Here is a 22,910-nt window from a genome sequence, read left to right on the forward strand (position 1 = left end):
GACATTACAGAGAAAACGTCTATTCTCTTGACTCTCTTCCTTGATAACAAAATAAATAATAATAAAAAAAACAAAAACCTTTTTTTTTTTTTCTAAATTAGCACTATCTCCACACCTTCTTGCTCACCCCCATCATTTCATCCTGCTGCTTCTGAAGGATGAATCAAAGGGAAAGCCTGCAGCGGAGCACACCAAATGCGATGCCTGATAGGGGTGACCTTCAAAAGAAAGGATGAAAAAAAATAAAAAATAAAAAAAAATTCAAGCTCTCAATTTAAACAGAATGGGTTCGTTTATTATTTAAAATACACACGTCTTGTTTCGTAAATGATCTGTGGCTGACGGTATATAATAAACGAATTTGTTTTATTGCCCCCCCCCTCTCTCTCTCTCTCCTCTCCACACACCCAAGCCCGGTGATAGGTTTTTACCCGTACGACCAGTCAGGTGATATTTTCCGCTTCGCCATTTTGTGCTGCTGCGCCGGGTATTTATCAGAAGAGTCGTGACTGCTCCGGTTACTCTGCTGTCAGGCGGTCAGACGGTTCCTGGTGATACTCGGTTGGCCTTCGTCGGGTTTCGTGCGATTTGTTGGGGTTTTTTTTGGGGGGGAGGAGAAGGAGGGACTCACCGGTGATAATTAATTTTGTATATTTAATATATATATCTTATATATTTTTTTTTTTTTACGTTATTGTGTGAGAAAGCATGTCGGCCGAAAGCCCCGAGTACTCCCCGTTCTTCGCAGTGATGGGAGCATCTGCGGCGATGGTGTTCAGCGGTAAGTATTACACCCGTCACGTTTTAACCGTGTATTTGTTTCTAAATGTGTTTTGGTTTTTTTTGTTTGTGTTTTTTTTGTTTTCCCGCACAAAACGTTAAATCTGCTTTTGTAATTTGTCAACCGTGCCGCTTTAGCCTCGCTAGCGTTAACGTCCGCAATGCTAATCTCGGAGCTGTCATTTTATTTTAAACTCGTCTGGAGCGGACAGATTTGGATTATTCTTAGTTTAGTTGCTGTTTTGTTGGTTAATACAATTATCGGGTCGAGCCCCTTTTTTCTGCTTCAAAGTCAAGACGGGCGAAGACTAGCCGACTAGCTGATGACGACTACATAAGTTAGCTTTCACGTTAGCCTCGTTGAAATGTTTTTTATTTTTTTATTTATTTTTTTATATCATAAGCGAAAGGACAAGACGGGAGCAGAGTAATGTCATATTTTATTGCAAACGATCCGTAATTGTGTGCAGTAGGTTTTAAATCTTGCAGATTATATTTAGATTTATCCCGTACACCAGCTACTCGTTAGCTTGCTGCATTTCAGCAGGAGTCAGGTTAGATTAATTGACAACTTTATTACGAAATACAACAGTAATTAATACCTGGAAGGTCTGGTGGTGAGTGTTCAATAATAGACGATGAATTGAATTGTGAAACGCTTGTGAGTGGAGAGCTTTAACCGAGGACGTTAAGTTAAATATTTAAATTGGACATTTGTTTTAAATAAGCTTTTGCATCTGCCAAATTGGCGGTGACGTTAATTTAATGCAAGTTATTTCTGGTCGAAAATTGCTCTTTCTTTTGCTGTAAATTATTAATGGGAACGATGATCAGCTGGTTAACTTCCTTATTGCTCAGAGTAATGACACGAGGTCACATGATTATCACATGATGAGGCTTCTGACTTGGAAATGCCGTCTTGCTACTGCTGATCCTGTGAAATGTTCATTTATGAAGTTGACAAGTTGGCTCTGAGTCTGTTAAAAGAATACATCCAATTTTTTTTTTGCAAAAACACATCTGGTTTAACTCTGCTGTTGTCAGGATTTATGGCCAGAAAATGGGAACTTTTGAAAAGGTCATACTTGTTTTATGGATTCTTTCTGAGTTTGCTGTTTGACTTCCTTTAATCCAAGGCAGGGGCTACATCATATGCCAGTGGTTCGCCCTATCACTGAAAATGCCTGCATTTGACCCGGATGACCGGTGGGAAATTGGAAATCAACAAGCAACTAATTGACCATGTTACAGAGGGCTTGACCCACTGCAGCTCGAGGCCTTTGGCAGAACTGGTTTATTTACTATGATGGGTGACACCTAGTTTTTTTTTTTAGTTTTTAAGGAGGCATCGCAGGTCAGTTGCTGTCGTATAAAGATCTTCAGTTTTGTAGAATTGGCTTTTTCAGACCTTTTCAACTCTTTAGAGTAATTTTCACATCGAGAGTTTAAGTAATCCGGGAATTTCTGCGTGAAATAGGAACTAGTAACTGCTGTATTAAGTAATAACCTAGGCACCACGGTAAGGCAGTGCAATTCATGTTGTATAAACATCCCATGATATAGCTACATTTTGACAAGTGTTGTTAACGTTGTTTAGTCCCAGCTGGAGATGAGAAGCGTCTGGACGCTGAAGACAGCCCTCCTCTTGCGGTACATCAAGTGTAATGTGTAGTGATAGGAAAGGGCGGCGTGGCGTTGGCGGCCCGTGAGGCGAGCTGTAGTACTAGTCTGGTGGTGGTGAAGGAGTGACAGCTGGGGAATTAGCTAGTAGGGAGGGGATCATGCTGGCACAAAGTAGGGATGTTGGTAGTGGTGGGATGAACAGGGACACTTGATGATCCGGGCCTCAGCTTGAAGGATCTTGCAGTGTTGTGGAGTCATCGACAGGGAATTGTAGCTTGAGCTTCTCCAACGTCGGTCACGGTAGTCGGCTCAAGCTAGAACACAGGTTGTTGTCATTGTTATATTTTTTTTTAGGCTTGATCAAACTTCCAGGCAGCAGAATATGAAACGTCACATCACAAGGTTCATTAAAAGAAGTGGATGGCTCGAAATAGCTCTGATCCAGAGAGGTGGCGGGGGGCATCTTTAATTTACAGTAATTGGGAGTTTTCTGGAATCGTGCGCGAGTTGCTGTGACGTCTCTGGCGTCAGGTGATGTTGCATTGTAGTAGTAGTCTGCAGATTGTTGAGAGGACTGCCTTTTGATGCCTGGCTCAGAACAGGGGACGCTCGCAAGGTGTCATTACCCATGGGACCGGTGCCACTTCTCCCATGACAGCTGTCCTGCTCCTGCTCTGTTTTCCCTTCCACGCCTTACTACGTTAACGTATACGTTTTACACTTTTCTCCCCAGCGGAGCGGTTCTACTCTAATGTAGATTAATGTCCTGAATGACGGATGAATTTACTCATAGTGGTGCTGCTTGAAACGGCATCTTTTGCCGGGGAATGAGTGTCTTTTCCAATTTCCCGTGCAATTGCAGACATCCGTTTTCTTAATTAAAAAGTCTTTAAACAATTTGTCATAAATTTAATATTTTTTATTTCTGCTTAGTCACTGTTACTTGGTGCTTTTAGTTACTTGACCTTTAATTCACATTGTCTTTCTCTCACTTTTGGGTGTAGAGTTGACGGCAGCATACTATGCGCTCTGGACATCCCTCAGCCTCTGATGCAATACGTCAGTCAGCGAGTTTCATAATTTATGCAAGCAGCTTCATACTGTTACACATTGTACCACCAGCATGCAGTTTTGTAAGACTGGTAATCGGTTTTTTTTTTTTTTTTTTTTTTCCCCCCTGATATTGTAATCTGTTTAATATGATCCTGATATTTCCATTTGCTCCTTTTTAGAACCAGTGCGTTCCCGGTTGCCCGCTGCTCACAGCAGACCAATCTGCTCTCTGTTGCGTGGGCATTTTGCATGCAAGATCAACCCTCGCCGGAGGCACCTCCTGCTCTGACATCACAAGACGTCACAAGGGCATCCCATATATTAAATATTCTGCAGCAAAGGAAAAAAAAAAAGAAGAGGGGTAAAAGCTCTTTACCTAAGCTGAGGGGATTAGGATTAAAAACCCAGAGGTTGTGCTTCCACACCACTGTGGAAACCACCCTGGCACACATCAAACCTGTCTTCATCAGGACAGAATGGCGGTGTTTTAAGGATTCCTGTGTTTCTCTCCATCGTCACCTGTCACACCTCAGTGAGGCCAATGAATTGGCTGTTTGGTCTTGGTTAGTTCTTGTGGAACCGCTGCAGTCGGTCCGGTTTGTGTTGGATTTAACGAATGTAGTCGAGCAGCGAAATGTTTGGCACTTCTGGAGAGTCAAAATGAAAATTGAGACGATGTTTCTTTTGCTTTTGACTCTGCTTGCGAAAACGGTTCCCAGTCGTCCTCAGACACATCTCTGCAGATGGGCCCCGGGTGATTTAACCTGTATTGATAGCAGTCTGGTGGTGAATCAATATAAGCAGTTGGGAACATGGCTGGCTGCCATGTGCGCTTTTTCAAGATTGGCCTGCCTCTTCCTCCTGTCTGCCTCTTAGATCCATTCGCCAGAAAGCCTCACAGCCAGTCTCTGGGTTAACCAGAACTGTTTCCAGGCTCGCTTAAAACGAGACAACATGGTGCAGGCCACCTCGGGCTGTATGCACAAGGCTGCCTCCCGACACAATTTCTTAAGAGGGTTTTCAGTTCTAATCGTCATCAGTATGTTGGCCACGAAGAGCCAAAAAATGACATTGCCAGGCCCTTGTTTATACGCCGATAATATGACACGGACATCATAATATCATTACTATGGATATAATTGGTTTGTTGACATGTCCTATTCAGTTACTTAAAATTTACTTGACATTTAGAAATCCATTTATGCAGATATGAAGACAAATTTAGCATCAGTCTATAAATCTGTGAAAATGGGAAATATCTCTCAACTGCCTGAGAATAAATCACATGTAAACATGTGTTTAATGCTGCTTAGTATTGCCAAAATGATTGGCTGTAGATGGCAAGCATAACATAAAATATATTAGATGTTACCCTGTAGTCAGCGCCGTGTCGGAGCTTTCACTTTATCTTGTGAAAGCGCCGACCTGCTGTGGGCGAGGGAACACACACACACACACACACACACACACACACCTACCTACCTCTGAAGTGGGAAAATGTTGTCAAACCAGCCTGCCTCTGATTCATGACACACCGCCGGCTTCTAGCTGGCCTTAGATATTGTAAAGGACTTGCTCGTCACACCTGCAAAGTGTCCACGTCTTGGCTGTCGAGCAGAACAATAACCACCTCTTAATGGATGGTTGCTGTTCTATATCTGGTTCATATTGTGGTTTCCAATCTCGGAGGGGAGCGAGTATTGATTTCCCGTCTCACTGTGCTCCCGACGTGGACGTGCGTGACGTACGAGGCGCTCTGCTTTCTCCTCCGTCACGGGCCGACGGAGCTCAACTTGCTGATGAAGCTTTTTGCTCTCCTCCGTCCCCCGTTACATGAGAGTGATGCTAGCCAGAGAGCAGTATGGAGGCGGCGGGGGGGAGGGGGGGTGATAGCACACAGCAGATGTGGCAGGAGCGAGACCTGCTTATCTGCTCCCGGCACCTGTTCTGCACTGGTTCCGTCTCTGGAGACCGTCTCTGGTATTCAGTTCCCCGTGCGCTGAAGCCTAATGATGATTCCCCCCCCCCCCCCATTCGGAGGGTGATCTGCAGCCCTGCGGCTGTGTGATTCTGAAAGTACAACGTCTAAATCAGTTCGGGATGGAAATGAAATCTGTGAAAAAAAATTTTGGTCGCTCAGCATCCGCGAGAGACCTAAACGGCGTGACCCGTCATTTCCTTTATAACGCCGAGAATTCCCCAAGTGAAGCCATGTTGGGATTTTCAAAGGGAACCGAAACCGTAAGAGTTATTGTGCTGCTGCTCCAGCTCTTATTTCACTTCTGCTTCATTATTCAGCTGTCCCTTCTGGTTCCTGCCATCAGTCCGCGAGCCCGTTGTGAAACGCGTCCTCCAGTTGGCCATCTTGTTTATTTAACTGGTAACGGGTCTCCTCTTTCCTTCCAGCCTTGGGAGCAGCCTACGGCACAGCTAAGAGCGGTACAGGTATCGCTGCCATGTCCGTGATGAGGCCGGAGCTCATCATGAAGTCAATCATCCCCGTGGTCATGGCGGGTATCATAGCCATCTACGGCCTGGTAGTAGCGGTGCTGATTGCCAACAACATCTCCGAGAGGATCACCCTGTACAAGTGAGTCCGACCGACCGCCGTCAAGATTTCCACATATTTGCGTATCCTTTCCTTTTTTCGCGGCACGTAAACACGACGAGCGTATCTCCGATGAGACTCCGTTGTCGAGTCCGTTTTGAGGGGTTCGTTGGATGGATGTGCTGCAGGTCGAGAACGGTAAGACGAGCATCGTTTTTTGGTTAAATCAAAACGGCTGCAGACAGATTCCGTTTTGGAAAAATCGAATGGTCCGCCGCTCATCAGCAGGTTTTCCGTACAGCCGCGTCATGTGGAAGCTCACTCTGTACAACCCTGTCCCCCCCCCCACACACACACACAAAAAAAAGTTGGGACGCTGTATAAAATGTAAATAAAAACAGAATGCGATGATTTACAAATCATATAAACTCGTATTTAATTGAAATAACACCAAAGACGACAAGAGAAATGTTTTGTAATTCAAGCTCATTTTAAATTTGATGCCGGCAACACATCTTGAAAAAAAAAAAGTTGGAACGGGGTCGACAAAAGTCTGGAAAAGTTGTGAAGAGGAGGAAACTTTTTTTTCCTAAACTTGATCTTAAAAATAATTTTAAAAAAGCGCTGGCGCCTTCTCCGAGCTCGAGCTCATTTAAGATGGACTGAGGTCGAAGTGGGGAAAACTGTCCTCTGGTCTGACAAACACAAGATGTGAAATTCTTTTTGGAAATCACGGACGCCGCCGCGTCCTCCGGGCTAAAGAGGAGAGGGACCATCCCAGCTCGTTATCGGCACATAATGTGTTAATGTATCTTGAGGCCTGATCACAGTTGCACAAATATCACGGCTGTTCAGACTTTCAAATGTTGCAAACCACTGACATTGCCCCCCCCCCCCTCCTCCCCACCCCTCTACCCCCTCATACCCCGTCCTACCCCCTCCTACCCCCTCTCCAAATGACTCGGTCGTCAACATCTTTGCGCCGACTAACACCGGTCTGTGTCCGTTGTAGGAGTTTCCTCCACCTGGGAGCTGGGTTGAGCGTGGGCCTCAGCGGGCTGGCGGCAGGCTTCGCGATCGGCATCGTCGGCGACGCGGGCGTGAGGGGAACAGCTCAGCAGCCGAGGCTTTTCGTGGGCATGATCCTCATCTTGATTTTCGCCGAGGTCTTAGGTCTCTACGGGCTCATCGTCGCCCTCATTCTCTCCACGAAATAAACCTCGCCCCGCCGCCGCCCTCTCTTTCTCCCCCCCCACGCCCCCCCCGGCTCAAACATCTCCACTACAAGATCGGTCCTTTTATGTTGCTGCTGGAGAAAAAGTGTAAAACGGGGAGAGGAAAAAAAATAAAATAAAAAAAAAATTCTGCCACGCGAGATGAAAGATGTGAAGGTAGGAGGAGGAGGGGGGGGGGGGGGGAACCGAATTTAAAAATGTCTCCATAAATATGGTCTTATCTCAAACAATGTGTACAGTCGTCAAAATTTGATAGTCAACTTGTAAATGCGCAATGTAGTGATTTGTCTGTCTTGTGTGTGCGCGTGTGTGTGTTTAAAAAAACAACAAAAAACAATTGTATGATGAAGATTCCTTTTTTTTTTTTTTTTTTTCCACCTCCACTTATTTCAGGCTTTGAGGCCGGCTGAAGCAGCTCGGCCTCTGGTCTTAAGAGAACTGACCAAAGGGCCGCACAGCTTTTCCTCCTCCCACGTCGACCTGGGAGTTGACACAATTTCTGCATTAATCTTGAGGATCTATTTGTAAAGAGAAATGTGTATGGACTAAAGATTTCTTTTTTTTTTCCCCACTGATTTTTATTTATAAGAAATTGTTCATTGAACTGTTTAATGCAGCAAAAGTCTCTTAATTCCCGAGGTTATATATATATATATATAAATATATATATAAATATCTATATAGATAGATTTAATGCACTGTGGGTTAATCGTGATAAGTGGTTGGAATTCCTCTGGATGTAATTCTTGGTTTAATAATTCAGATTGCCTTTAGTATGTTGCTGGTGGAGTGGGAGTTTCGTGTGTAGCTGTATTCTAATCATTACGCAAACATTCTCAAACTTCAGTGTTTTTCCTGTAGTACTGCTGTTTGCATTAAAGGTGTGTGTGCCCCGTGTCGGGTCTCACAAGTGTAATTTCCACATTTCATCTCCTCCTCCGTCTTCTTCATCGCCCCCCTCCTCCTCCTCCTTCTACAGCGCGCACCCCTCTCCCTCCATCTGTGGCCGTACGTCATCTCTTCCACATTCCAGCCATTTAAAAAAAAAAAAAAAAAAAAAAATCCTGCATGGGTTTCAATGTTTTGTTGCTGTTGGAAAATGAACCGGGGGAGCAGGCTAGTTTCAGAAGATTAAATCCAGATCAAAAACGAGTTTTATGTCACGTGTGTCTCTCCCCCCCCCACCCCCCCCAAAAAAAATGATTCAGGTTTAAATGACGCAAGAAGAACTATCGGAAGGTGTCGTTTGTAGCGTGCGGGGTTGATTAGCAGGCAAGTTTGGCCAAGCGAGGACGGGTCCTATTTGATCTGGAGTTTGTTTTCTGAAAATGGAACTGCTGATGATGCATTTGAACTGAAGCGCCCAATCTACAATCCTGTATTTACCACTGGTATTGAAGTTATCCTGATGTGTCGACGTGAATGTTTTCACAACTGAATTAAAGGAAGATTCCAACTTCGATTCGACTGGCTTCCATACGCGCAAAATGTGTCTTCATATTTGACTGACGTCCAAGTCCCACGACTGAATTTATTACAAAACCACGAAGAAATAAGAGAAGTTCAGCCGAGTCTCCGTTTTACAGAAACGATCTCTTCCCGTTTCAGTCCGCGGCGAGTCGACAAGTCCACGCAGCAACCGAAGCCCGTGTCGTAACTCCGGGGCGGATACCGCTTTTAAATAAAAGCCGGGACAACTTTATCAGTAAATTTTATGTTTTAACTATACAGGACCAAAAAAAAATACAACACAGAAATTCCCATGTGTATAAAATGAGGAATAATTCTGCGTCGTCAGGACGCGCTTTTCCCGGCAAAACCGACCGATGGCTCAGGCTGTTTGGAGGCTGTTGAGCAGCGTCTGAGAAATACTGCTGATGGCGCTGAAGGTGGCGCTGTCGGGAAATGACTGGATGAAGTCTTTGCCCTCCTCTATGCTGGTGCCGAGAAGAGGATCCAAGGGCACCGAACCTGAAACGAAAAGACGAGAACTGATCCGAACTGATCCGATCTGAACCGACGGAACAGCGGCGCGCGTAACGCGCATCGCCCCGAACGCGTACCCTGAACGCAGCACTCCCAGTCGGCGGCGTCAATGAAGCGGGCGTAGAAGGCCAACTGACCCGGCAGAAAAGAGACCGATCTGCCCGCGAAGCGGTTAGCCGCCGAGGGGATCCGTTAAATGAGCCACTCGTTTCACCTACGATCAGTGATTTCTAGAAATCAAATCTTTTCAAACAGTCGTTTTAAAAAAAAAAAAAAAAAAAAGCTCGATGCCGCAACCGAGAACAGGATCGACCATTTTGGCAGCGTGGCGGAGATTAAATCGCCTCCAAATTCATGAACGGTGGCTCGCGAGCGACGTGCCTCATCGCAGCGTGTTGTTGACACCGTGTGGCTGCAAGCGAACGTGACAAATAATTCACTGTCGGTCGATCTCACCGAGGAACGCTGATCCAGTTAGTTTGGCCAGCTCTTCTCCGCCTCCCTTTGAGAAAATGTTGCTGCATTCCTGGAAAAAGTGGAGTATTTATTAAAACATTCATATATATATATATATATATATATAATTTAAATTTAAAACCAACACTTTGGCGGTTGATTTTGACTGACGGCTGATTTTGTCTGTCACACATTACTGCAACCTGAATTTTATTAAGATGTTTGACACAAGTGAAAGACGGTTTACTCACGGAGCAGTGTGGACAAACAAAGCCGCTCATGTTCTCGATAATGCCCAGGATCCGCACACCGGTCTTCTTACAGAAGGTGATCTCTCGTCTCACGTCTCCTGTAGATACCGCCTGCAGCCAAAACAAGACCCTTTTTTCTTTTTACTGAATACCAGCCATCTCACATGGTGCATCTACAGCATATCAATAGGTGGTTAATGTCAGTAATTATGATTATACTTTACAGACCGTACACTTATCTGGGAGTGAGGACGGCAGGAATTAGAATTTGTGATGACATGATCTAAGTCAATGGAAATGTGTCCTCTTTCACTTTACAACATATTGGTTTAAAAGGGAACGAGCGAACGCTAAACATATGATCCTGTCAGTGGAAGTAAGTCCGTTAAGTTTACTAAGTAAAGAAGTTTTCAAAGAATAAAAAAAAAGAAAGAAAAGTAAAACAAAAACTTTTAAATAAAAACAGTAAAACAAAATTGTGAAAACAGTATAATAATCAGTACTCATTTTTTTATAACAGGAAAACTAATAATTACAAAAAAAAGTTTTTTTTTTGTTTTGTTTTGTTTTTAATATAAAAACAGTAAAAAAAATTAAAAAAAAAAAATTACAAAAACGTTATAAGAACAGAAGAAAACTGTCCAACCCCCCCAAACGATGACACCGAAGCAATAAAAGATCTCGTTTTAAAAGGGTCAGCACGTTGCAGATTAAACATCTGTGGGAAGTTTCAGCGCCACAACTTTAAAGGCACGATCACCTTTTGTTTTTAGTCGAGAGCGAGGGACAAGCAGTAAACCCTGGTCAGAAGACCCGACGTGACCTTTGATATAAGGACGGAGCAGGTCACACAGGCGAAGCGCTCTCTAAGTTAAGACGAGACATCTTAAACTGAATCCTGAACTCAACGGGAAGCCGCTGTAAAGAAGACAAGGTGGACGCGATGAAGTGCTTTAGCAGGACGTGGTTAACAACTACCGTGGACGGTTCGGGGACGACATGCTGAGGCGGGTGAAAAGGGAATTCTAGCACCGTTTGCTTCACTTCTTGCTCCACCTAAGGTTGGATCTGTGAGTATGAAAGTGTACCTGAGGTGTGGTGACCAGAACAGCTCCATCCACTCTGTGTTTTTTGAGGTTTTCCAGCACGGCCAAATGCTCATCAGACGTCCCCGGTGGCGTGTCCACCAGCAGCACATCCAGCTCCCCCCACGCCACATCTGACACAAACTGGGCGATCAAAGCTGCCCGACCGGACGTTCAAACGGGGAGAGGACGTCGGGCAGGAGAAAAACGTGAGTACTGGTTTGCGAGGGTTTGTGTTGAGACGAGACATGCATCGCAATGTTTGTTTTGGATATTTTATAATTATGACCACTCTCGGACGAAGTGTCATCTCGCAACAGTGGCTCACGTTCGGGTCCGGGATATATTAAGACACCAAACAAACGGCGTCTCTGAAACAGCCGGGCTTGAGGGAGCGCTTCTGATCTGCAGTTGCGAGCACAGTAGTTCAAACCAGGACAAATCTTGAACCCAAAACAGGGTCTGATCTGCTACAGCTCCATCTCATAACTCGTAGGATTTAAAGGCTTTGCCGCTGAGGCCTCGGTGCCGGATACCCCGGGGCACCGCCGGAGCTACTGCAGAGTCCACGTATTCGTGGCTGTTTTTGGCAGCACACGAAGAATCGACAGCTTATCGGGCAGTCGTGCTCGTAATATTTTTTATTTTTTTTAGCTCATTGGTAATGCTGGCACAGAACCTCCAGAGAACCGCCGTGTCCACACCTTAAGCCAATTAAACCCCCGTGACAGACCAGGTAGCAGACAGCCGGAGAACAGCATACCTGCTTTCTTGGGCCCCCTCCACACCACCGCTTCATCTGGGTCCTCCAGCAGGAAGCCAATGGACATGAGGGCCAGGGTCTTCTGGGCATCGGTGTAGACCGGCACCCAACCCGAGTCACACTGGTGCACGTCGGGCCGGCCCACGCTCAGCATGCGGGGAATACTGGGCCCGCAGAGGTCCACGTCCAGGATGCCGACCTAATGAACACGTGAATTTCACGGAATCGGGTCATTTTCTCGACATTTGCATGAACGCGGTCAGGTCTTGCGTGCAGACTGGAGAGACAAAACTGGTAAACGCCGCGGGTACCAGTGAACCTGCGGTTGCTCACCTTCTTTCCGGCATGTCTGAGAGCCAGGGCCAACTCCGTGGTGATGGTGCTCTTTCCCACTCCTCCCTTCCCTGACAGAACCAACACGACGTGCCGGACCTGGGCCAAGCTGCCGTCTCAATATGAGGAAGAAACGAAACAAAGGGGGTCACGTCACCATGTATGAAATTTAAATGCAAGTAAATGAGACACGGTTTTTTTTTTTTTTTAACGAGAGCAGAGGGTTTGGAGATTGTAATTTAGAAAAAAGTAAATAAATAAAACTTCGTGGAGAAATGACGCAGTTGGTGACGTCACATCAGCTTAGATCACGAGTTCGACGGCGGGTTAGGGTGCATCACGGTGAACAAAGAGGGACTATGTGAAAACCCTTTTCTTACAAACAAGTCATTTCTCTGTGAATATGAAAACGTTTTGGTTCGCTCCGGTCGATATTAGAAGTTTTCGCCGGTGACTCAATTGAATACACCGGTTAGCTTCTGCTAGCCAGTTAGCTGACGACTCTCAGCATGAAGATAAGACAGCTTAATGTAAGAATAAACGAGTAACGACGAAGCCATGAAGCGTCCGTACAACACGTGTACCCCGGTAACTTCACCCTACCGTTATTTTGTTCCATATCTGTAATTTAGGGCTCAAACGTGCGCGCAGCTTTGGAGCAACTACCGCTGTCGTCACGCACCTCCTGTTCAATCAGAAAACAAACGTTGCGTCGAAGTCCCGCCTCTTTTACGACACGACCAATCGGCTGCCGGGACGCGTTATGGTGCATTCAGGTGCACCACAAACTGTCAAATATATGCAGGGGGAAATGTTTCTTTGGGTTTGATAGCCTGATAATGATGACTAGAGTCCGAGCGAAAGGAAAACAGTTCCTTGGATTATGTTATTTGCCCAATTGTCTCAAAAACTTAATATTTTAAAACTGTAGGAAAAGTAACTATTAATCTGAAAGCAACTGCGCTATCAAATCAGCAAACCTCACTTGATGCGTGTGCACCATTTGGAAATAAATAGGCCACAGGTATTATCCCAAAGCATTGTAAAGGTAACGGAGTGCATCAACATAAACCCCACCCACACATTGGTCCTATCCAATAAGCAGAAAGAAAAGGCGTGGAGAAGTGATGTTTACCTCAATCTTGCTGAGAAGTGGGACAGAATGCAAGCTGCACCTGTCGGACGGTCGGAAATAGAGGCACACAGGCATTCAAATAAGCCACTGCAAGACAGTGTATAGAAGACTACAGTAAGGTAAGAGCAGAACTGCTGTTAATATTGTTTTGTTGCACTGTGTGTGATAGTGTCTTGGATAAAGCAGCTAAGCTGTAGTGGGACATTTGCTCAGTATACAAACAATACTTGTTGAGAGATTTAAGCATTCAGTTCATTATATTATCCAGAATAATTTACAGTGGGATCAATAAATAGAGTTACTTCAGTGACAGAGTGAATAGAGGATGAGATTCTGGCATGACTTTAAAAATAATTACACAGGACACAAACAATGATTTGATTTTACTCCATGAAAATTAACTCATATTAGAGAAGTCACATTGACGTCTCGCAGTCCAGTAGGAGCTGCATTCATGTCATTCACATCATACCCGTCAGCACACTCTGACTGACAAAGGAGCTGTCGTCTGTTCTCCAGATGATGCAGTTACAGCATGTAGGGTAAGGCCCAATTAAAATGAGACTAACTAATCTAAATTAAATGGCAGTCATCTCGTACACCTGCTTGCAAAGCACTAACCAGCTGCTGTGTTCAGTACCTGCATTAAACAACACATGCTATAAGGTCGAGTTACAGTGAGTTAAAGAAACACAGACTCTGCCTCCGGTTTTAATTTTGTATTATTACAGCACATAATAAAACAGCGATACTTAATAATATACAGTAAAACAAGGACGGAAAAACAGGCCCACTGAGCAATTGATTTGAACAATTACTGACTGTGAAACTGGTAAACAGGTCAACAAAGATAAGATTTATAAAAAAAATGAAATAAAAAAAAAAAGCAAACATATTATTAAGCTTTAGTTTTGGTCAATAAATCTATAGCGAACTGGTTTCCAGGTAATAAAGCCTAGAAGAGGTCGTAGAGTTTCCAATAATACCATCTTTTGTCTAAACATGTACTATGTTGTTGTTTGTTCTTCTGTTTCACTTCAACACTTTTAATTTGAAATTACCAGAACGAAGTCAAACATTTCATGTCATATGATATTAGAATAGCATATAAGCTGTTTAGATCTGTGAGTCCTGGTGCACATTGTCGTCATGATGTCAGGGGACATTATCTGTGTCTATCTGCTGATGAAGCACGCTATCACACATGCTGTCACAGTGGCAGAGCAGAGGGTTTGGGTTTAAAGGTTAAGCAAGGGCATGGAAACACTTCCTGCCGCCAACTTTGGCATATGGGGCAGATAGAAATAGGCAAGCCAGCGAACCAAGATCCATCTGTAGGCGACTAGAAATGTTTCCTCTCAAGGATATTTTACTGCCTGACACTGTGCGTAGAAGCTAGTAAGGGAAGTAAACGTCAGTGAGGCTGTTGACATGATAAAAATGCCTGCAGGCAATGTTTGCTTACCTAATTCCAGCTGTCCAACAGGTTTGTGAGACATTTGAGAAACACGATGGTAGTGTGAGGTACTTCACATGTTTTCAAAGCACACCGCAGCTATAACATTTATCTGTCAGAGTGTAAATGTGCATTACTCAAACGTGAAATAATGTGTACAACTAACTTTTATCTCCGTTTTAGGATTTTAAACTCGGTTAAACTCATATTCAGCTGAATCAGCATGCTATTAGTTCCCAGGGAACCCTTTTCAGTCTGCACTTTAAAGTGATTTTGTCTGTCTTCTTTGAATATAACCTGCCAGGTTTGGAAAATCTGTCAGCAGATTATGTCAACATTTTTTTTTATCAGACTTTAATAAATAGCACAAAGGAAAAATAAGATGTGAACCAGGAGTTCAATACTCACCTTACTTGACATGAATTAAAAAAAAAAGGAAAAGAAAAGCCCATGGCCTCTTATACATATACCAGCTGGTGATCAAGTGTTGGCTCGGCTGTTCACAGAGCTGCCATGCTGAGAAGAGGCAGAAATGGCCGCGCTCGACATTTGGCCAGGAGTGACACACGGCAAGAGACAGATGCTGTGGCAGTGATCCAGAAGCCGGACAGAGGGGAGTGTGAAGACCAGACAGTGACACAGGTGAGATGTTAGTATTTGAAAGGTGGAACAAAAGGTGAAAATAGGTTAAATATTCACAGCCAGGTGAAGAAATATGAGGATTTAAAAGCTAATATTTCGTACAACTTTAGAAAGATACAGCTACAAGCATTATTTGTGATGTTGGACGATAAGAAATGATTATATGCAATGTCTTTGTCATCAGAACAGGTTAGACAAGTGAAGGAGAACCTATGGCCACATGAGAGATAATATTTCTACCTGAGTACTAGTAGTTTTCCACTGGGACTGTCCCCTGTCTGAAATGGCCGTGTGTAAGACATGGTCAGATCTCCCAAGGCGAGTACAAGAGGTCCAGTATTTTTGGAAGGCTTCTAATTTTACTTCCTAGCGTACATGACTTCTCTCACCAATAAGAAACACGAACCTTGTAGGGAAAAGGCTCTCTTGTTGAGTCTCCGAAACATGACATTTGGGTTCTCATTTGGCTCTTTAGATTGTCGAGCACAACATTTCAAAACCGTCATCTTTCTGGCCAGACTTGGCAACCTGTTTGCTCTCTTTTTGGTTGCAATTTGTTGCCGCCATCAAAGACAAACAAGGCATCCTCACGCTCCTCCACCGGAGCTAATTTGTCTCCCTGCGACCACGGCAACACCCCTGGACCGTGGCCGCGTCTGTGCACTTACACGATGCCGTTTGTATTGATCGTGTGAACCAGATCAGCCTGGATCTGGAGTCCGAGGTGGATTACCTGGACAGTTCCCAGACCGTCGCCGAGGTGGTGGCCTTGCCCAGCACGGTGCCAGTGATAGGGGAGTCCTTCTGCCTGTGCGACCGACAGGAAGACATCACCCCGGGTTTCAATGCCCTCAGCGACTGCCTCTGTGGAGAAGAGGATCAGGGTGAGCCGCAGCTAATGAATAAAGTAGTACACCATATGAATACAGCACGGCCCTCTATAATTAGGTACAAGTTTAGTGTTGAAGCTGCAAAGACTAAGAATTGACAGTATTATAAAACTACGCTGCACAGACTGTTGTATAGTTGGCTTGGTGAGCCCAGAGCTACATTTTGAGCAATATCGGCAATATGTTAGTCCACCAGGTGACGGAAATATACACAGATTTTCTAACTTGTGCATGTAAAGACGTGATTTCTGTCACATCAAGCTGAGCTAAATTCTGCAGCAGACATCAGTTATCAAGCCTTGTTCCCCCATTAGTTTTATTTTTATGGCTCAAAAACTGATTGGAAATTTAAACATCTTTATTATGCCTCCATGCTGGCGATAGCCATAGACGGAGGAGTTATGTTTAACGTGTGTCTGTCCATCCTCCGGGTTCAAACTTGGCAAAAACTTTCAATTGATACCCAGGATGGTACATATTCAATTTTGGGGGGCAAAAGTCAAAGGTTAAGGTCACTGTGACCCCAATTCGACATGATACCTCTGTCACACCTGGATGGAATTTCTTCAAATGCTGCACAATCGCTAACTTGCCCGCAAGGATTAACTATTTTGAGTTTGGTGGTCAAAGGTCAAAGTTCATGGTCACTGTCATCTCACGTTAACCCATGCCTGTAAATGCTATTTTTTTTTTTTAGGAATGCCTTGAGGAAATGTCCCCCAATTTGTCACAAATGTTCACTTTGGCTCAGGAATGAACTGTTCAGACTCAAAGGTCGTCTCTGTGAGTTCAATATCTGTATGGGTTCGGACAGATACATATGTAAACTACCATTTGAGTGGTTAGCGAAGGCATACAACTGCTAGGCGTTAATTTTAGTTTGCCCCAAAGACTTGTCCAGTCAGATTGTGTGTGGCGTTGTTGATACCGACCCTTTATAGTTTCCTCGAGTCCAGGACAAGTTCCACTGTTTCTGTCCACGTTTAATAAAGTCAAATGAAGTATCTTGGTAACAGACACAGGAACTGGATAACAAGAACCAAGTGACGAAGAGCGTCTGCGGCCATGCTGCATTATCAGTGAGGCTGCACACTGAGGTGAATCGAGCTAAATGCTAACATACTGCTCAAAGTACATTTTTTTTTACCATATACAACATTGAACACGTGTTAATTAATACCGAACAAAAAACACAGATGAGGTTGATGGCTTTAGTTTAGATGGTACTTGGTCAGAAACCCAAATTGTACAACATACTAGGACCTGATGATGGAAATGTATGAAAAGTCAGGAGATCACCGACGTCACTCCAATTCACCCGATGAGGTACCACAGTTGTTGTGACATTTCACTCAAAATTACAAGCATCAACCTTATGGTTGCAATGAATGAAACGTCCTGGGAATCACCAAAGTCGGTAGGATTCATCTTCTGCGTGACATGATGACACGATGAATCTAGTAAATTCCATGGCAATCCCTTTAGTAGTTGTTAAGTTAATTCAGTTAGGACCACAGTGATGGACCGATCGAGGGGGGAGATTATTATTTTTTTTAAATGAGATAATTACATATTTTAAGACTACAACTATGAAGGTTGTAACGCTGTTGCTGTATGGTGTGTTGTCAGGTTTTGACTGGGTGTGGGACGACCACTTTAAGTCCTCTGGAGCCTTCCTCAGCTGTGACAACAGGAAGGTGAGTTTCCACTCAGACTACAGCTGCGGCACCGCTGCCATCCGCGGCACCAAAGAGCTCGCAGACGGCCAACACTACTGGGAACTGAAGATGACTTCTCCTGTGTACGGAACCGACATGGTGCGTAACACTTCTCTGTTCAGAATGATAAATGTGTATTTTTGAGTGAAGAACTATAACCATTATTGATCTCTTTTCCTGTGGTTTTGTTCACCTGTTTGGTTGTTTGTTTTTTTGGTGTAGATGGTGGGAATTGGAACGTCAGAGGTGAACCTGGAGAAGTTCAAATACAGCTTTGGCAGCCTGCTGGGCCACGATGAAGACAGTTGGGGGCTCTCTTACACAGGTTAGTCGGTGTACCTGGACACTTTTTGACCTTGACAATCGGAATTCAAGAAAAAAAAAAAATCTAAATCTGTATCTGTGTGTTTTAAAGGTCTGCTCCAGCACAAAGGGGACAAAGAGAAATTCTCTTCTCGGTTTGGTCAGGGCTCCATCATAGGAGTGCACCTGGATACGTGGCATGGTACCCTGACCTACTACAAGAACCGGCACTGCATAGGTGTGTGTTTTCACGCCGTCGAAGCTGCATACAATTCGACATTTCAGCTATGGCTGCCTGCTTATCCTCGTAATGTTTTCCTCCTGCTAACAGGCGTTGCTGCCACCAGGCTGCAGAACAAGAAGTTCTACCCCATGGTGTGCTCCACAGCAGCCAAGAGCAGTATGAAGATGATCCGTGCCTGCTACACACCCACCTCCCTGCAATACCTCTGCTGTGCCCGGCTGCGCCAAATGTTGCCCTCCTGCCCAGATGTACTTGATACCCTGGAGCTGCCCCCCGGCCTGCACCTCCTCCTCCACTCACAGCTGGGTTGGCTCTTCACCCTCAGCAGCAGCCCCGAAGCCTCAGAGCAGCAGAGCTACACGCCTGAGGATCTCCACGAGGACATGAGCCTGCCTTCGAGCCCCAGCCCCGTCCCGAGCCCCATCTCTACCCCGAGTGCCTGCTCCTTGCCGAGCCCCTGCACCAGCCCCTTCCCTGACACGGTCCCATACCTCTGCGCCTGCCAGACGTCGTCTCAGACTCATCCCGGCGCCTGCCATCGCCCTCCGACTCCTCCCAGCAGCAACTACGACAGCTGCTGCTCCGAGCCAGAGGATTATCAGTGCAAAAGATGCCGCTGGACATGATGACTCGGTAGTTCAAATGTTTGAAGTGTTTGGCACACAGCTGTCCTACCATTGCCATGCAATCTCATCTCTTAGCAAATTTTTTTTTTTTTAATCTAGCAGTTTGTTTGTTGTCCAAACAACTTGGGGAGAAAGGAGCGTGTAGTGTGAGACTTTGAATGCAATTTTTATGAATTGGCTAATCACAGTCACATATTTTTTTTAAAATATGCCAGTCACTGTCTTTCCAGTAGACTCTGACGAAAGAAAAAGGAAAACTTGTGAAAGTGTCACACTTGTTATTCTCAGGGATAGACTGTAGGAGGGGAGGAGATTTTTGATACTGTGAAACAGACTTTTTGTAAATGTGTTTTTGCAAATCAGCATTTGGCTTGAATATCAACAGTGATTGTGTTGTTGCTCACAAGAGGATTCGCTACTCAGCAGTATTTTTTATACTTTTGTTTATGACCTTTCTTACTCTGGCAATTTAATAAAATAAAACAAAACATGAGACGTTCTGTTGCAGCTCATTTTCATACATCAGTTCATACATAAACAAACAATAATGCAACAATAAATCTCATTTTTGTACAAAAATATTAAATTTAAATAATGATCTTATATTCTATTAACATATTTTATTCCTAAAACCTGTTGAAGTTCAGATAAATGTAAATAAGTAGTGCTTTACTGGAAAGAGAACATGATATTTAAGGAATATATTTAGCTTGTAAACATCAACATATCAGCAGCCAGGTGGTAATTGTCTGTCATTAGAAACCAGATTCATCCTCGTTGGCATCCGTCCATCAAATTAGTCGAGGACCAGCTGGGGGTTTTGGGCCGTGAAGCAGCAGTAGACTCTGGCTGATATCTCTGGTCCGATGCGTCTCTCTTTGCCTCCGCTCTTTACCACGAGGCCAGCCAGCAGCCCCTTCCTCTCCTCCTCCGACCCCAAGCTGTGGTAAGCCTGAAAAACAACAAGGGATTTTAAGTTATTTATGTGAAGCCCTCATACCGAGGCGAGCTCAGATGTACCTGCAGCAGCAGCTGAGGAGACGGGTAGGTTGCGGTCACAGCGGAGGCAACAGCAGGGCTCACTCTGTTCAGCTGTTGGATCTGCTTGCTCCAGACCTCAATCAGCCCTGAGCCATCCTTCTCGACCCGAAACCCGCTGGCCCACGATCCGTCCACGCAGAAGGGCAGCTCTGTCCGCTCTGTCAGGAGTCTGCGAGGACGAAGGAGGGGACAGTTAGGTACTAGCACTTTGGTTTCAAGTTAGAAAGATAGTACAGAATACTGGATTCACAGGCTAGTTGGACTGGGACCGTAGTGTGGTGCATACTTGAAGGGGCGTTTTGACAAAGCCTTGGTGACGGCACACACATGGTCAGTGACGTCCTGCCAGCCATCCAGGAAGACCACGGAGATATTTTTACAGAGCTGGAGGTACACAAGAACCTGGAAAGACAGTTGAGTGATTCAAACATGAAGGTTGGCTCATATAAAGTGTACAGGAACAGTGACATGTCAAGTACGTACGGTGTTTAAGAAAAATGTATCTGTTAACTATCAACCCTCTGAAACATACAACTCGGTGGTAAATTGTCTAGAAAGTTATCGTACAACATTGATGGAGGGGAAAGATTCAAATGAAACTGACCTCCTCAATATCAACATTCTTCATCCCCAATTTGGATTGTAGCATCTCATCTAGTAAATTAACACCACAAGTATTTGTCCTGTTGATAAAGCAAATTAAAAAGTCAGGTCGGAGTGTTTTATCTCTACAGAGTTGAATGAATTTAGGTTAATAAAGTTAGTAAATAAAAGAGTAAGTATCTCAGTGGCCATCATAAAACACAGACAGACAGATTTACTGACCTGTAATCTGGCTCACAGTCGGTCACTAACATAGTGACCACCATCTTGGCATCACGGTTAAGACACTCCAAAAGAGGACTCAGGAAAGGCCCTGTCCCCGTCTCCTCCCTTTCGCTGTCCAGCATCTGCAGTGCAACGTCGGTGTTATTAAAAGACATGTTACCAGGCGGCCTTCCTGAAGCCAGAATCACAACAGTCTCCAAACAGTCTATCATGTTGGTATTACAGATTAAAAAGTTGCGTACTTTTTTCACAGAGATGATCATGTCCATGAGGTCGGTCAGACCCAGGACCAGAAGCACCTGCTCCTCCGCCACAGACACTTCGCCGTTTTCTTCCTGTTTAAGACAAAACAGTAACAATTAACTGGAAAATGAGAAAATGAAGCAGATAAATTGTAATGTGAAGATTACATGCATTTAGAGCAGCCTGGTGTGTATTTGAGAAGTTACCTGAGGCAACTCTCTGGTCCAGGTGATGCTCTGAGCGAGCTGCTGACTCTCGATGCTGAACCTCCACTTAAAGGAGGCCAGGGTGTCCAACAGGATGTCGGAGTCATCCTGCTGCAGCAGAGCTGAAGAAAAACACACACACACACACACACACACAGGCACTAAGATAAACAAAATTGTGCACACTGATGCAGTGTTTCAGGGTATTGTGCTCGTTGTGGGACTCATAACTGGGTCAGATGATGCCTTCACTTTGAAGTTTCTCATGCACTCGTGCTTTTGATAAGAGGAGCAAAAGTTTCCAAAGTAGTTCAGCTGCTGTAACAGAGACACTTCATCTTTGTGCCTAATATATATATATATTTCGTTTCAACAGTGCTGAGAGCTGAGAGCTAAAAGTAAATGAACATAAAGCACTTTCAGGGATTGGGAGTTTTTTTTATTTTTTTTATTTATCAACAATTTATGGCACCACAAAATGTTAACAGATCAAACAAACGGAAATACACCAAGTGTGTTAGTTTTCCTCGAATTAAAATTAAAATATGCAGTTTATTATTTAAAACTTATCCAATAGCTCATTTGTTATTTTATTGTAGTATTGCAAAGTGTATTTTGTTGCCTCAAAATTTACATTAAAAAAAAAAAAAAAAAAAAAAAAAATCCCTTCTATCGTCTCCACAGTTGACGGAGTCCGAATGTCCGACACCCCCTGAAGGCAGCACCGTGAACCTCCTTACCTGGATCCACGCAGACAGTCAGAGACTTCAGGCAGCTCTCTGGCCTGAACCTTTTCAGGTTCTCAGACGCTTCTCTCCTCCTCTGCTGCTCCCGCCTCCTCTCCTCCTTCTCCCGGGCTCTGAGCGCTCTCTGTCTCTCCCTCGCCTCCTTCCTCTCCTGTGCTTTCCGTCTGTCCGCCTCCATCTCCTCCTTGGTGCGACGTTTTCTTGCAGGACCCGGCGTGCAGGTTGTTGCATCTCGTGGCGGAGGAGCCAGGTCCCACGTTGGACCAGACCCCCTTTGTGTTTCTGACGCCGGGACAGTTTTGCTCTGGTCCTCTGAGCTCTGGTCCCCTTTCAGTTCGGGGCTGGTCGTTACAGTTTGACTGTTTAATTCGGGTTTACTTTCAGCATCGCTGTCCTCAGATTCAGATATTTCCCACGTTTTTGCTCTACGCAAGACGGACATTTCACATGTTTAAGACACAATCCGACTCTGAATACACCCGCATGCCTGCGGATTTGTTTTTAATCGCCGCCATGGTGGCCGCTGAGGGACAAACTGTCCAAAAACGCGCTACATGCATCCCCATATTACTTTGCAGGAACCTTTCACAAAGTAAACCCATTTTTTTTTTTTTTTTTTTTACTTTTTGTATTTTGTATTTCATGTTTGAATAGCGCACTGCCCACAATTTTTTTTAATGTTGCTGTTTAATGTGTATTTCGATCAAAACGACCTCAAA

General features: G+C 44.5%; 4 protein-coding genes across 5 annotated transcripts; 2 read left to right on the top strand and 2 right to left on the bottom strand.

The window, feature by feature from the left end:
• Positions 1-477: 477 nt before the first annotated feature.
• Positions 478-8,426, top strand: atp6v0cb (ATPase H+ transporting V0 subunit cb). The gene is made up of 3 exons (XM_069155763.1): positions 478-781; positions 5,863-6,046; positions 7,017-8,426. The coding sequence occupies exons 1-3, from the start codon at positions 709-711 to the stop codon at positions 7,219-7,221; spliced, it is 462 nt and encodes a 153-aa protein (XP_069011864.1). The 5' UTR covers positions 478-708; the 3' UTR covers positions 7,222-8,426.
• A 508-nt stretch (positions 8,427-8,934) lies between these two features.
• nubp2 (nucleotide binding protein 2 (MinD homolog, E. coli)) lies at positions 8,935-12,806 on the bottom strand. Its single transcript, XM_069155762.1, has 7 exons — positions 12,717-12,806; positions 12,114-12,229; positions 11,781-11,979; positions 11,021-11,175; positions 9,933-10,043; positions 9,682-9,751; positions 8,935-9,210 (listed from the first exon to the last, which is right to left on the bottom strand). Exons 1-7 carry the CDS (start codon positions 12,730-12,732, stop codon positions 9,071-9,073), a joined length of 807 nt encoding a protein of 268 aa, XP_069011863.1. The 5' UTR covers positions 12,733-12,806; the 3' UTR covers positions 8,935-9,070.
• On the top strand, positions 11,972-19,217 carry spsb3b (splA/ryanodine receptor domain and SOCS box containing 3b). Its single transcript, XM_069155761.1, has 7 exons — positions 11,972-13,367; positions 15,211-15,346; positions 16,047-16,230; positions 17,866-18,053; positions 18,177-18,279; positions 18,370-18,495; positions 18,589-19,217. Exons 2-7 carry the CDS (start codon positions 15,218-15,220, stop codon positions 19,125-19,127), a joined length of 1,269 nt encoding a protein of 422 aa, XP_069011862.1. The 5' UTR covers positions 11,972-13,367; positions 15,211-15,217; the 3' UTR covers positions 19,128-19,217.
• Positions 19,218-19,553: 336 nt separating this feature from the next.
• Positions 19,554-22,708, bottom strand: eme2 (essential meiotic structure-specific endonuclease subunit 2). Of its 2 annotated transcripts, none has more exons than XM_069155759.1 (8): positions 22,186-22,708; positions 21,446-21,567; positions 21,239-21,331; positions 20,994-21,118; positions 20,773-20,851; positions 20,455-20,570; positions 20,211-20,337; positions 19,554-20,079 (listed from the first exon to the last, which is right to left on the bottom strand). In XM_069155759.1, the coding sequence occupies exons 1-8, from the start codon at positions 22,631-22,633 to the stop codon at positions 19,924-19,926; spliced, it is 1,266 nt and encodes a 421-aa protein (XP_069011860.1). In that variant the 5' UTR covers positions 22,634-22,708; the 3' UTR covers positions 19,554-19,923. The 2 variants fall into 2 exon arrangements, with proteins under 2 accessions (XP_069011860.1, XP_069011859.1); XM_069155758.1 differs by having other exon boundaries at positions 20,148-20,337.
• Between the last annotated feature and the right edge of the window lie 202 nt (positions 22,709-22,910).

This window comes from Embiotoca jacksoni, unplaced genomic scaffold (assembly GCF_022577435.1).
Source record: "Embiotoca jacksoni isolate LCO1_2020_lvr unplaced genomic scaffold, fEmbJac1.0.p SCAF_20, whole genome shotgun sequence".
NCBI classification, from domain to species: domain Eukaryota; kingdom Metazoa; phylum Chordata; class Actinopteri; family Embiotocidae; genus Embiotoca; species Embiotoca jacksoni.

Excerpts from the sequence above, each read along its gene's own strand:
- atp6v0cb (XM_069155763.1), top strand. The coding sequence starts at position 709 with ATGTCGGCCGAAAGCCCCGAGTACTCCCCGTTCTTCGCAGTGATGGGA. Across the intron at positions 782-5,862 it reads TGCGGCGATGGTGTTCAGCG|CCTTGGGAGCAGCCTACGGC; the intron begins GTAAGTATTACA and ends CTTTCCTTCCAG. Across the intron at positions 6,047-7,016 it reads GAGAGGATCACCCTGTACAA|GAGTTTCCTCCACCTGGGAG; the intron begins GTGAGTCCGACC and ends TGTCCGTTGTAG.
- nubp2 (XM_069155762.1), bottom strand. Across the intron at positions 11,176-11,780 it reads GAGGGGGCCCAAGAAAGCAG|CTTTGATCGCCCAGTTTGTG; the intron begins GTATGCTGTTCT and ends CCGGTCGGGCAG. Across the intron at positions 10,044-11,020 it reads TTCTGGTCACCACACCTCAG|GCGGTATCTACAGGAGACGT; the intron begins GTACACTTTCAT and ends TTTTGGCTGCAG.
- spsb3b (XM_069155761.1), top strand. The coding sequence starts at position 15,218 with ATGCTGAGAAGAGGCAGAAATGGCCGCGCTCGACATTTGGCCAGGAGT. Across the intron at positions 18,054-18,176 it reads CTGTGTACGGAACCGACATG|ATGGTGGGAATTGGAACGTC; the intron begins GTGCGTAACACT and ends TTTTTGGTGTAG. Across the intron at positions 18,280-18,369 it reads TTGGGGGCTCTCTTACACAG|GTCTGCTCCAGCACAAAGGG; the intron begins GTTAGTCGGTGT and ends TGTGTTTTAAAG.
- eme2 (XM_069155758.1), bottom strand. The coding sequence starts at position 22,633 with ATGTCCGTCTTGCGTAGAGCAAAAACGTGGGAAATATCTGAATCTGAG. Across the intron at positions 21,119-21,238 it reads TGATCATCTCTGTGAAAAAA|ATGCTGGACAGCGAAAGGGA; the intron begins GTACGCAACTTT and ends GTTGCACTGCAG. Across the intron at positions 20,571-20,772 it reads AGAATGTTGATATTGAGGAG|GTTCTTGTGTACCTCCAGCT; the intron begins GTCAGTTTCATT and ends CTGTCTTTCCAG.